General features: G+C 38.6%; 1 protein-coding gene across 1 annotated transcript; it reads left to right on the top strand.

The window, feature by feature from the left end:
- Positions 1-963: 963 nt before the first annotated feature.
- LOC128532810 (uncharacterized) lies at positions 964-9,014 on the top strand. The gene is made up of 5 exons (XM_053506914.1): positions 964-973; positions 4,439-4,662; positions 4,968-5,129; positions 7,725-7,809; positions 8,875-9,014. The coding sequence occupies exons 1-5, from the start codon at positions 964-966 to the stop codon at positions 9,012-9,014; spliced, it is 621 nt and encodes a 206-aa protein (XP_053362889.1).
- The last annotated feature ends 4,573 nt before the right edge of the window (positions 9,015-13,587 follow it).

Genomic DNA, 13,587 nt, shown 5'->3' on the forward strand with positions numbered 1-13,587 from the left:
TGATAGAAGAAATCACAGCACTGTTTACTAGAGACAGTAGGAGCATTTCCACATAAACAATGTGATGACAACTCACAAGACAGGACAACCAAAAAAGTGTTATGATCTGGGGATGCTTCAGTTGGTCAGGACTAGGCGCAGCAACGTTATGTGGCATTAAAATGAAGTCAGCTGATGACCTGTATGTACTGAAGGACCAGTTTATCACATCTATTTCCTTTAAAATTGTAAAAGCTAGAGCATGAGAAATAATTGCTGGGAAGGTGGCAGAAATTCAATACTCAAGTATAAGTACAGGTACTTGTTTAAAATGTACTCCAGTACAAGTACAAGTACAAATTAACCTTTTTTTTACTCAGTAGAAGTAAGTGCTCTAAAATGTAGGCCACATGTGAGGAAACCGGAGTGTGCAGAGGAAACCCACCAAGCATGGAGAGAACATTCAAAGTCCATAAAAGTATTTTTAACACAATCAAAGTTGATGTTGTTTATAACATGCATGTGCAAGTCTGGTACAGATTTGTACAAAAATCCAAAATATTTCAAATTTTTTACCAGAATGAAAATATAAATTGTGTCTCACATATTCCTCTTCACAATACCCTACAGATTCTCTATGGGTTTTAGGCGAGTTTGCTGGCAAATCATGCACAAGGATACCACTCTTACTCACTCACTCATCGTCTATACTGCTTTATCCTGTATTTAGGGTCGCGGGGACCTGCAGCCTATCCCAGGAGGCTTAGGGCACGGGGCAGGGTACACCCTGGACAGTGTGCCAATCCATCGCAGGGCACACACACACATACACACACTCACCCATTCACACACTACAGGCAATTTGGGAATGCCAATTAGCCTAATCTGCATATCTTTGGACTGTGGGAGGAAACCAGAGTACCCAGAGGAAACCCACCAAGCACAGGAATACCATGCTCTTTAAACCTATTTGTACTTTCGGCAATGTGGGCAGGTGCCAAGTCCTGCTAAAAAATGAAAATAAACATCTCCATAAAGCTACTCAGCAGAGGGAAGCATAAAGTGCTCTAAAACTGTCTTGTAGATGGCGGCACTGACTTTGGACTTGATAAAACACAGCAGACCAACGCAAGCAGATGACATGGCTCCCCAAACCACCACTGCAAACTTTACACTGCTCTGATTTAATCATTGTAAGGTTTTGTTTTAACTTGCTGAGCAAAAGTTACTTTAATAATAAGGGGACAGTAGCTTCATGCCCTAATTTTTGTTAAAAAAAAAAATCAGAAAATGATGTCACAATCTAACAACCGTTCCTTTCTTACTTCCTTCCTGGGGTCGAACCCCTTTCAAGATTATCACTTTGTACCTTGAGTTTTTTTTTATGGTCAACTACCAATTCTCACCCAACAGCAAGTCACCCAGTTGCACACAAGCAACAAGACACAAGAACCCAACAAAATGCATATATTTGAAATGATGCTCATGCTGCCTCACAAGGCAGGACTGTCTATCATCTTCCACATACATGAGCTTACAAACACCTGCAATTGGCAAGTGTTGCTGATACTGACGGGAAAGAGAACATGAGATCCCTCCCACCCAGAGGACAGCCAATTTTGCAGCTTTGCCTTTTGGCATAGTTGGATCTTGAGTTTGTGATCTCTGGACAAAAAGGGGAAAAAAACCCAAACCAACTAAACAAACAAAAAAAAAATAATGCTTACTTTCTTTTGGACTTTTACCTTGAAATGTTTACAGTATGTAATGGTATTAAATGTTTAAAGGTATTAATCTCCAAATGGTCACATTTGTACATTAATTAATTTTTTAAGTACATGATGTCCACCAGTGCAAATTCCAAAAGATGTACCTATGATTAAACGTATGATATATACGCAATGATATTGCTGATATATACTATGCATTTATTTGCATTGTATTGCATTAAATGCAACTGTACATACAGTATCTGTACTTTATACCACATACACAGTGGCATCTATTTATTCTGTAATGCTTATTCTGAAAAGGGTTGCCTGGAGCCTATGCCAGGATATTTTAGGGACAAGGTGATGTACACCCTGGACAAGATTCATTCACATGCCAAAACCAATTTTAGACTAATCTGCACCAATTAGTCTAACCTGTCTTTACTGTCAGAGGAAACTGGAGTACCTGAAGGAAACCAACCAAGCACGGGAAAAACATGCAACCTCCTGGCACACAGGAACCCTCGATCCTGGAGGTGTGAGGCCACAGTGCTAAAACCACCATGCCACCCAATATACAGTGGTGTGTATATATTTATATATTTTATTATTATTGTCACTATACTTTTTGTGTGACCAAAAAATTTGATTTAAATGGACTACAGTGGACTAATATTTATATATAACAGTCTAATGACGAATGGCATGTATAAACCTCACAGAGAATTGTGGAGTAGAAGGAGACATTGTATTATCATTATACAGTGTGTCTAATAATTAACTATTATCAGCAAAATATTACCTCATTTGAGATGATCCAGGTAGATATTTATGTCTCACAGGGTCAGCAAGCTTGCTTTCAATAAGTTACGTATTGCAAGTAGGTGAAAGGCCAGTCTAGTTTATGATGAAATTTAGGTCATAGTTTCTACATATATGCCAAAGGAAACTACATTAAAAGATTACATAATATACAGTAATGTGCATCCAGGTCAGTAAACTATTACCCCTGCAATAGTATAAACAGTATATTTTTCCAACTACTTCAAATATTATTATCCATTTATCGCTCCTGTGGAAACCTCATATATCCAAAGTGCATAGTAAAAGAACACAGTAATGAAAGTAAAAACTAGCTGTCCAGTGACACACTAATGCACTCATCCCAGTGTTTTACTACTGCTTGAAAACTATTTAGAAAGAAAGGTTCTCTAGGTTAGAAAGTTTTCTCAGTACGCTGGAGCCATGATTGGACCGCCTGTTTCACATCTGAAATGCTGGCCTCCCAGGAACTCCTTTAACGGCCCAAACATGTGGAAGTTAATTTGACAATATCTCCCAGCTGAGTTCCTGCAAGGTGCAAGCCGTGTTTGTGAATGATTGTGTGCTCAGTTCTTACAGACAGGTGCATCTGTTCCAAAGTTCCACAATTCTACTAGCTGAATGTTCATTTTGCACGACTCTGGTGGACTCTGAGCCCCCTCGGCTAGGACTGTGATTCAAGAAAGTACTCACTTACTCACTCACTCATTCATCGTCTATACCGCTTTATCCTGTAGTGAGGAGGCCAGGATCCTATCCCAGGAGGCTTAGGGCACAAAGTGCGGTACACCCTGGACAGGGTGCCAATCCATTGCAGGGCACCCACATACACTCACACACTACGAGCAATTTGGGTACGCCAATCAACCTAACCTACGTGTCTTTGGACTGTGGGAGGAAACCAGAGTACCCAGAGGAAACCCACCAAGCTCAGGGAGAACATGCAAACTCTATGCACACAGAGCCGGGAATCGAACTCTGACCCTGGAGGTGCAACACGACAGTGCTAACCACTACACCACAGTGACCAAGGAAGTACTGCCTTCTTCAAAACATTTGCACCAATCAAATATTTTACTGCAACTTAGAGTCTCATCACCGTACAGTGCTTGAAGTTTTCTGTAAATGCCAATCAGCTCTACACGAAATATCTGATTTTATTTGGACGCCCCCTCACTGTGCTCTCAGGGAACTCAACTTTAACCCAGAAATCAGCAGAAGCTTTGCAACTGAACAGGCAAGGCATGATTGTTTTTAGGAAAGTAAACACTAGTCAATCATTCCTGTTAGTTTAAACTGGTTTGTCATTACTAAAAGAAATTAAGGCAAGGAAGATGAAAAATGGACTGCAATTTTCATTCACTTTAAAATGCACTGTTAATAAAAGTTACAGCTTTTACAGACACAACCAGGTGATGAGAGACAGGTAAAGCTCAGCTCAAATCAGTAATCAGTTTCAAAAAGGCTGCAATATGACCTGGCCGCATTGGGTAGCCTCTGTCTTTGCCCAATGGCATGTGTGACACCTAACTCCTCATGAATCATTCAGCCTGGGAGAGAAAGTGCTTCCTGTTTCCCTGAGAACCATCTCAGAGCATGGTACTCAACACTGCAAGATGATGCATGAAACTAGGTACTGTTGCTGGCAAGTCCTTCTTTTTTTCCTGTCTAGCCTTGCAATAAGGATTGCTTTCGGACTGAGCGCCATAAAAGTACATCATCGTCAGCCTCCTTGTCAGCCAGGTAAGGTGCCTGGTGTTCTTGCCGTTAGGGATGGGAATATAGGAATACCTTGTGAGACCAAAAGTATTTTGTACCTGTTGTCTGCTCGTATTGTCATTTTAAACTTCTTTAAAGAATACGACTAGTGCCCTTAAGGAAAGAAAAAGGTACGTATGAATGTTTTTGTGTCTTGGAAAAAAAAGGTCACTACTGTCTAGAAGGCAGTGAAACCGCAGTGCCATGTCCCAGAGGAATGTTCACGCCGAGTTTTTGGGCCAAGCACATCAACGACTGTATCAGCTGCCCTCCACACCACTATGCTCCCATTGAGGGTCTGTCTGCCTGTCTGCCCTGTGGATCCAGAGCACAACAGCCTCTACCTGGGCAGGAAAAATGTGCATGCCAAGTAGACGGCCAAGTCTTCCAGGTGAGCCCATATACCTGCTTTTTTTGTTAGTTTGTTTCAATATGTCTGTAACTGTATGCAGACAGACCAGCAGTATCCAGTTATGCAATCTGTAGTCTCCGGCAAGAACAGCCACTCATGTTTCCCACTAGTGGCGATTAGGTTACACTTTCTGTCTGTCTACCCTTCACTATGAAACGCTTGAAAGTCAGATTCAACCACATGAAAACCAAGCTCAGTAGACAATTCACCATCGCTCAAGCCTGTACAAAAGAATGGGGTTTTTAACATATGATCTACTTATTTATGTTTTTTCCTTCATGCAGGCCAGCGATGGGCAGTGTCACTGCGCTCTGGGGTACCAATCTACCCAAAAAGGGGATGCCTGTGAGCTAAAGATATACGAGATATGCAAAGATGGAAAAACACGAGATCAGTATGGCCGGTGTCTGGATCACAGGCAGTGGAAACACCTTTGTTCTTATGAGGTCGGCATGTGTGGCTTCACTTTGTACAGTCAAACAGTGCTATCATCTTCATATCTCTGTGAACTTCGCCATACAGAGGGGTCCACAAAAATGTATCCACACTTCAATATTTGTTATCTATGCTCGTTTTAAAAACTCTAATTGAATTATGGCAGCAATGTGTAGCATGTTTCCTCTTAAGATATTCTACAGTTTTCACACCATCGTTGATGCTATCATGTGACCGTCAATATAGAGGCGTATATTTTCATGCTGAAGTGTGTATACATTTTATCGCGCTTCTCTACATATTGTTGGTAGCTTGCAGCACTGGAGATCACAGTCTATTTCGTCTCCTGCATCAAAATGGAAATGCATTGTGGTGATAATGGCAATATGATTTCAGAATGATAACACACTGCACCCATACTAATGCATTGCTAAATTAACTTTTTGTTCAACCGGGCAAATTAATTCATTTCCTTGTGCTCGGTCGTTATATTGATATTTACTTATTTTACTGATTGCTTTGCATCAGTCTGTGAAATTATGGTAGATACCATCCTAAACTATATAAATATACAGTGGTGTGAAAAACTATTTGCCCCCTCCCTGATTTCTTATTCTTTTGCATGTTTGTCACACAAAATGTTTCTGATCATCAAACACATTCAACTATTAGTCAAAGATAACACAAGTAAACACAAAATGCTGTTTTTAAATGATGTTTTTTATTATTTAGGAAGAAAGAAAATCCAAACCTACATGGCCCTGTGTGAAAAAGTAATTGCCCCCCTTGTTAAAAAATAACTTAACTGGGGTTTATCACACCTGAGTTCAATTTCTGTAGTCACCCCCAGGCCTGATTACTGCCACACCTGTTTCAATCAAGAAATCAGTTAAATAGGAGCTACCTGACACAGAGAAGTAGACCAAAAGCACCTCAAAAGCTAGACATGCCAAGATCCAAAGAAATTCAGGAACAAATGAGAACAAAACTAATTGAGATCTATCAGTCTGGTAAAGGTTTTAAAGCCATTTCTAAAGCTTTGGGACTCCAGCGAACCACAGTGAGAGCCATTATCCACGAATGGCAAAAACATGGAACAGTGGTGAACCTTCCCAGGAGTGGCCGGCCGACCAAAATTACCCCAAGAGCACAGAGACAACTCATCCGAGAGGCCACAAAAAACCCCAGGACAACATCTAAAGAACTGCAGGCCTCACTTGCCTCAATTAAGGTCAGTGTTCACGACTCCACCATAAGAAAGAGACTGGGCAAAAACGGCCTGCATGGCAGATTTCCAAGGCGCAAACCACTTTTAAACAAAAAGAACATTAAGGCTTGTCTCAATTTTGCTAAAAAACATCTCAATGATTGCCAAGACTTTTGGGAAAATACCTTGTGGACAGATGAAACAAAAGTTGAAGTTTTTGGAAGGTGCATGTCCCGTTACATCTGGCGTAAAAGTAACACAGCATTTCAGAAAAAGAGCATCATACCAACAGTAAAATATGGTGGTGGTAGTGTGATGGTCTGGGGTTGTTTTGCTGCTTCAGGACCTGGAAGGCTTGCTGTGATAAATGGAACCATGAATTCTACTGTCTACCAAAAAATCCTGAAGGAGAATGTCTGGCCATCTGTTCGTCAACTCAAGCTGAAGCGATCTTGGGTGCTGCAGCAGGACAATGACCCAAAACACACCAGCAAATCCACCTCCGAATGGTTGAAGAAAAACAAAATGAAGACTTTGGAGTGGCCTAGTCAAAGTCCTGACCTGAATCCTATTGAGATGTTGTGGCATGACCTTAAAAAGGCGGTTCATGCTAGAAAACCCTCAAATAAAGCTGAATTACAACAATTCTGCAAAGATGAGTGGGCCAAAATTCCTCCAGAGTGCTGTAAAAAACTCGTTACAAGTTTTCGCAAACACTTGATTGCAGTTATTGCTGCTAAGGATGGCCCAACCAGTTATTAGGTTCAGGCAATTACTTTTTCACACAGGGCCATGTAGGTTTGGATTTTTTTTCTCCCTAAATAATAAAAATCATCATTTAAAAACTGCATTTTGTGTTTACTTGTGTTATCTTTGACTAATAGTTAAATGTGTTTGATGATCAGAAACATTTTGTGTGACAAACATGCAAAAGAATAAGAAATCAGGAAGGGGGCAAATAGTTTTTCACACCACTGTAATACTTTAACAGAACTAGAATCAGTGACTGGTAATTCAATGCTTGAATTGCATGATAAGCATAAATGTTTGTCTTAAAATATAATTATGGAAAAGACTTCGATATATACTTGTTAAACTTTTAGTGCTAGATGTTAAAGGCAAAGTGCTAAAGTTGAAGGTAAAAAATATTTTTTATTGATTTTTTAGCCACTTCCGATCTTGTGGTCTGAACAAAACTGACCTGTGAGTCAATGAACCACAAGGGAAACCAAACACTCTTTCTTTTTCCATGAATCTCTTGTTACTTACAGTATAAACTAGAAGCTTTTCAATTACCAGCATTCAGTTGACAGTGAATACAATTTGTATCAATTATCATAGTTAATGTAATATACAGTACATTAACTATTGTCACAACCTGCACACTCCAACTCCTCAGGTGTGTGCGTCTCCAGAGCTGTATGAAGGCTTCGATGCCTCTCTGGGTCTGTGTGTCTGCAAAAGTTTGCCTGATTCAGGAAGAAGTGAGTGCTCAGGATGGTGCGGAGAAAGAATGAGACCGGTGTTGCAGCTGGTATGCAGTTCTGCTGTCCTTCAGCTGCTTTACACTGAGGCAAATAGACAGGTACAGGTTATTGACCCAAGTATACCTTTCAAGCTTCTATGTTAGAGAGACTTATTATACATGATTACACATTGTATGTACTCTTAATAAACATAACTTTAGTCTTGCCACACTACAAGTTCAACATAATGTTAGTAACCATGTCTGCACATTATAGTGCTTCAACATTTCCATAAAATATTTATAATTGGGTTTAACTTAAAGTGCATATTTAAATAAATAAATAAATAAATAGAAACTGTATTCTTCAAGCAAAAAGCATCACTGTCATAAAGATGTGTTTATTAACTGGAGATTTGCATTCTCACGATCATGGCTATAATTTTTTTTTTTTGTACCTGTCTTTGATATTTTCTAATAATATTAGTTGTTTTTATGGAATATGAAAAAAGAAGGGGTAATTTAATGGATCATGACATAACCAGTAAGTTTGATGCATTTTTGTCAATGAAAAAAACTTATGCTACTGTTATGTTTATTTCATATCATATATTTTTGTCGAGCTTTCTTTTAAAATAAAAATCAAAGAGTTCAGAAGGTATTATCTGTTAAATTTAATGTAAATATTGCAGTTATTTATATTCAACCATAATCAACATATAACGGTATAATGCTGTCTTCCAAAATGCAAGTTTTCTCCACATTGGATTATTAGACAGTTTCTTTAACAGTGTGGTCTGTAGGTTTCCTAGGAGCCCTGTTTATCTTAATAAAGCAAACAAGGCTAGAGTTTCACTTTAATCTATATCTTTGAGGGACACAGGTAAGTGCATCAGGAAATGCACTTTTATCTCTCTTCAAACATTGGGACTCCAGAGGAAGGCTGAGGTGTGAGAGACATCATGGGTTCTCCAGGCCTGTGTACACAATACAGGCAAAGGGTGAGTACTCACGGCCAAGGACAGGATGTTGAAAGAATTTAAAACCAATTTTGTAATGCCTCCCACTGTTTGCCTCGCTACAGAAGGTGGCTTCTATGGGTTCCTCCACACTATCCCAGCAGGAGTGCGGATGTCGATTTTGGAAGGTGATCAAGTGAAGGACAGTTTGTCTGAGATCTCAGACAGACACAGCATGGGTAAGGTGTTACTTAAAGGCAGTTAGTTCATCATGAGTGACAATAGCAGGTAGTTTTAAAACCAATTCTTTTACCAGAAAACCATACGCACATGGATGCAGAATCCTATTGGCCCATGGGTTCTGCTTCAAGAGAAGCCAGGAAGAGAGAGGCCACTCAAGTGATGAACCCAATTGCATGCTTGCATCTAGAGGATGTTCTTTTATTCACTGTGACCAGGCAACACTATCCACAGTATGATGTGTAAGTGTACTTCATTTGCACGATTTAAGCATTTGCTCTCTCAACAACTTGAACTAAAGAGTTGTCTTGTTGTTTACAGGGATAATTTATTCAACACTAATGCTGCGTTTGACTGGGGAGTCTTTAGAGCATTCGAACAGGAGCTAGCAATGGGAAGATCTGCAAACTCCTTCTTTTCTGTTAGCTTCAGTGAGCCTGGTGTGTATGTTCTCAAACTGAGCAGCAATCAACACAAGCGTGTGGTACTGTCCTTTTTTTTTTTAACCTACCTTTAACTCCATTCAAAATATTCCCTTGCTGTCCTTAAGATGTTGACAGGAACTTCTTGTTCTACTACAGTATGTAAGGGTTTTACCCGCTGGAGGAGACTGTTATGACATCGGACCATTCTTTGCTACTGATCCACATCACATGATTCGGATGGGCATAACTCCCCAGCGCCAGCTACTGCTGCGACCTGACTGGTGGGTGATTGGGGGTCTCTTGGCTGGAGCTACGGTTGTGCTCTGCTTGTGTCTTGCAGTACTGGTCAGTCTTGTATAACTCATATAAGAACCAATATAATTATTTATCACTAAACTCTTGGTTAAAAAGGTTGAGCGCCATTGAGGTACCTTTCGAACACACAGGTCTTGTTTAGGGAGCATGGTTGGCCAGAGAAGCTGCCTTCTCAGGCCAGGTATCGAGATCTACATCTGAAGTACAACATGGATGATTATTCATCAAAAGGTTCCAGGGTCATAGCACTAAAAAAGATGCACCGAAACCTACAAGTTGGGATGAATGAGGATCCAGTGCTGAGAGGTATCAGCATCAGTTCACTTGCCAAAGTTTATATGAGTTTGATTGTCCTATTTAAGATTATTGTGTTAAACTTCATACTAATTAAGCACACATTAGAAAGACCAATCCAGTTATACAGTAAGTAGTTATCCACAGACATCATATACAGGATTCCACCACCAGAAGAGCATCAAATAACTGTAATTATCTGTCTATCTTGTTGCTTCTCAACACTGCATGCAACTTTGACATCCCTGACATGAATAATCATGCACTCACTCACTCTGCGTCTATACTGCTTATCCTGTGCATCTACATGGAGCCTATCCCAGGAGAAAATCTTTAAGAGAAGTATTGTATGTTGCTTAGAACTGAAATGTGGGAGGATTTCTAAAATGTTGGTCTAGAACATTGGATTAGCTTCATCTTGAGATAGATATCTTACTCAGTGTTCTCATTTTTGTCATAGCTATAGCTATATCATCAGATGAGTTCTGGGACTATGAGGAGCAGGTGAACTTGGAGGCTTTTAGTTCCAGCACCTTCTATGACATCTTGCTTAAGCACAGCGTGTCCGTTACGAGTCGTCTTGGACAGCTGAGAGAAGAGGTGAATTTTCCATGGTTTGCTCCAAACGTCCAGTGACTTTCTTCTGAAATAACTTAAAATGGACACATGTTAAATGATTCTGTAGCTGAAATGGTGCCTTTGTGTGGAGTTAGCGAACCACCAATAACATACTTCACTGGAGCAAGCTGCAATAATTCAAAAGAAAAAAAAAATCTTTCTTAAATAAAGAAAAATCATTGTCCACAGGTGAAGCAGCTCTATCAAGGGGTACTGGAAAAGGTGCAGGGGCTTCAACCTGGCCAGGGGACAGTGGTGGTAAGGGGCAAGCTGGAGAGTTTGGAGAGGAAAGTGGAGCAAGAGATAACACGCAGGAAAGTTCTGGGCTCTCAGATTTCCCTGCTGCTTGACAGCCAACTACAGATACTACGGAATGAGTCTCAATGCCAACATACCATGCACAAGTCTTTCTCAGCACTCCTCAGGGAATGCTTTCGGTTGCTAATGTTGGTTTCTGACAACCGGGCCTCTCTCTGGAACAAATACATCAAACAATGGTAGGTTTTATGTGCACATGCACTTATCAAGCCCTAATCAATTTTTAGAACAGTTGTGTACTGCTTGTCCTACCACGGTCATACAAATTGGAATAAATACAGTACAATGGTCACTTTTGGCCTCTATGTTCCCAAGTTGGACTACAGAGGTTCCTAGATGGATGAATGGATGTGTATTGTGTATGTTTTTATGGTACAAGCTAAAAAAAAGTGAAGGTAATGCTGATTTATTTTATACTCATATGCATTTAGTGATGAATACCAATTACGTAAAGATTGATTGGTTTTCATTGACACTCACAAAACTAAAACTAAATTAAAGCCTATAAGAAGCTGTACAAAATGGGGACAAAACAGGAAAACAATAGGAATATTTCAGAAATAGAAGTGGAAAATATTTGACTCATGTGTTTCCCTTTCGAAATATTATTAAGCAGATTAACCACCTGGAATGATCTGAAGACGAATGACAGAAAATGAGAATTACAGTAGTTCCAAAATACTGAAAGTAATGTGAAGTAAATTATTTAAAATGACACTGAAAGGAAAAAGCAATATCTCCAGAGTGTACCCAGGCGATCATGGACACCAAGCGCATCGCACAGTAAAAATTCTAGGTTTAATTGTTTCAACTGCCTCTTGAAATACTAATGAGGAACTGTTTTATATTCCAACTTTTGTCCTAGGAAAAGAAATCATACTAGCAAATCTGTTTCCTGAATGTAGTTTGGAGTAATTCTTTATATAACCTAATGTCAGGTTATACAGTAGATACTATATGCATGGGCAAATGTAGGGTAAACTATTATTCATTCTTGATAGTCTAATACATTTAGGATTTTGCAGTAAGTTTGTCAAATAATGATTTTAAGCCAATCAAAAGCCACATTCTTGAGTCACTAATGAGCTCCCAGAGGATATGAACATTTCTTTCAAGGTAGCTGGATTCCTAGACTTTCCAAATTAAACAATAAAATTTAAACCAACACAAACCACTCAAGGTAACTTTTTAATTTTCCTGTTAACTGGCAGGATTGAGCAGACTGATTGACCACAGCTGAATCTGATTACAGAAGGCTTTATAAGCCTGACAGGTAGTTGAGTGCTGTCATGATGCAGTGCTGTGACTTGTGGCGCATGTATGCACACACACACACACACACACACACACAAAAAAAAAAAAAAAAAAAAAAAAGTCAAGTTATATAAAATTAATCTAGGCTTCCAAACTTCTAAAGGTGGTAGGAGAAAAGATGTCTGTGAGCTGCTGCAAAATCACCCAAGGCAGATTTTAAATAGGTGACCCTCTTAATTAATGATTCTTAGTGACTCATGATCATATTTATGTTATGATGTTTTTTCTAACCAAAAATCCACCAAGTACCATTTCAAAAACTATTAATTTTCTTTACATGCCATTCAGCATTTTTTTTTTTTTTTTTTTAGAAATACATAAACTTTGTTTGGTTTGCCTAACGCTATAAAACTATCTTTCATAGAGAAATATCCTGGACACTGGGGAAGAAACTATTAGGTAAATAGTCAAAGACGTATTTGGCTCGAAGCAGGAACTTTGAACTGAAGTGTTCAAAAAGCCTTAAAGTTATGAAGCAAACATACAAAAAAATACAAAAAAAAAACCCATAAATTTTACTTCAATGTTTAAATAGAACATGCACATACTGTCAGCAAAACAGAAAGTAAAATATGAGTATTGGAACACGTTTCCTCTTTTAAATAAGTCTGATAGATTTTCCATTTCATAGCAACCTTGATACAGTATTGATCTGTTTTTGCATAACGGTTTGGAAAGAGAGAAGGAAATGTAAGAAGAGATGAGACCAGGTTCATTTTCAGGAATGACCCAATAATCCAGGATATGGATGTATGATGTTGGAATAAATCTAAAATAATAGCATTATTTTTCAGAAACACCGAATGGCATAATTATAGGAATCAGATTTGATTGAGAGTACTGGATCACTTGTACAACATTACCACATCAAACATTCTTACTGATTATTATTTTATATATTTTATATATTCTTCATTTCAGAATTGAGACAAAGGAATATCTTTTAAAGCCCGAAACATTATAATTATGTTTTTGGGACAATTTGTCAGTTATGTGCTTTAAAGATATTGCACAATGATGTATCCATCAATAAAACATTTTTTTTACCTATTTTAACATTTATTTTGTCATTTTTAGACATTCTTAAATATTCAGTGACAATGCGAATAATATTTACAAATGAACATGTTTATTATTATTATTATTATTATTATTATTATTATTATTATTATTATTAGTATACTAATTATTTCTTCAAAATAATCTGAATTAGTCTTCACGCTTTCTACCCAAGAGCTCAGACTCTCCTTTCATTGGTTTTAATCTATATTTCCTGTCAATCTAATGTGAATAATATGCATGTTGTGCTGTGCA

This window comes from Clarias gariepinus, chromosome 11 (assembly GCF_024256425.1).
Source record: "Clarias gariepinus isolate MV-2021 ecotype Netherlands chromosome 11, CGAR_prim_01v2, whole genome shotgun sequence".
Lineage (NCBI taxonomy): Eukaryota > Metazoa > Chordata > Actinopteri > Siluriformes > Clariidae > Clarias > Clarias gariepinus.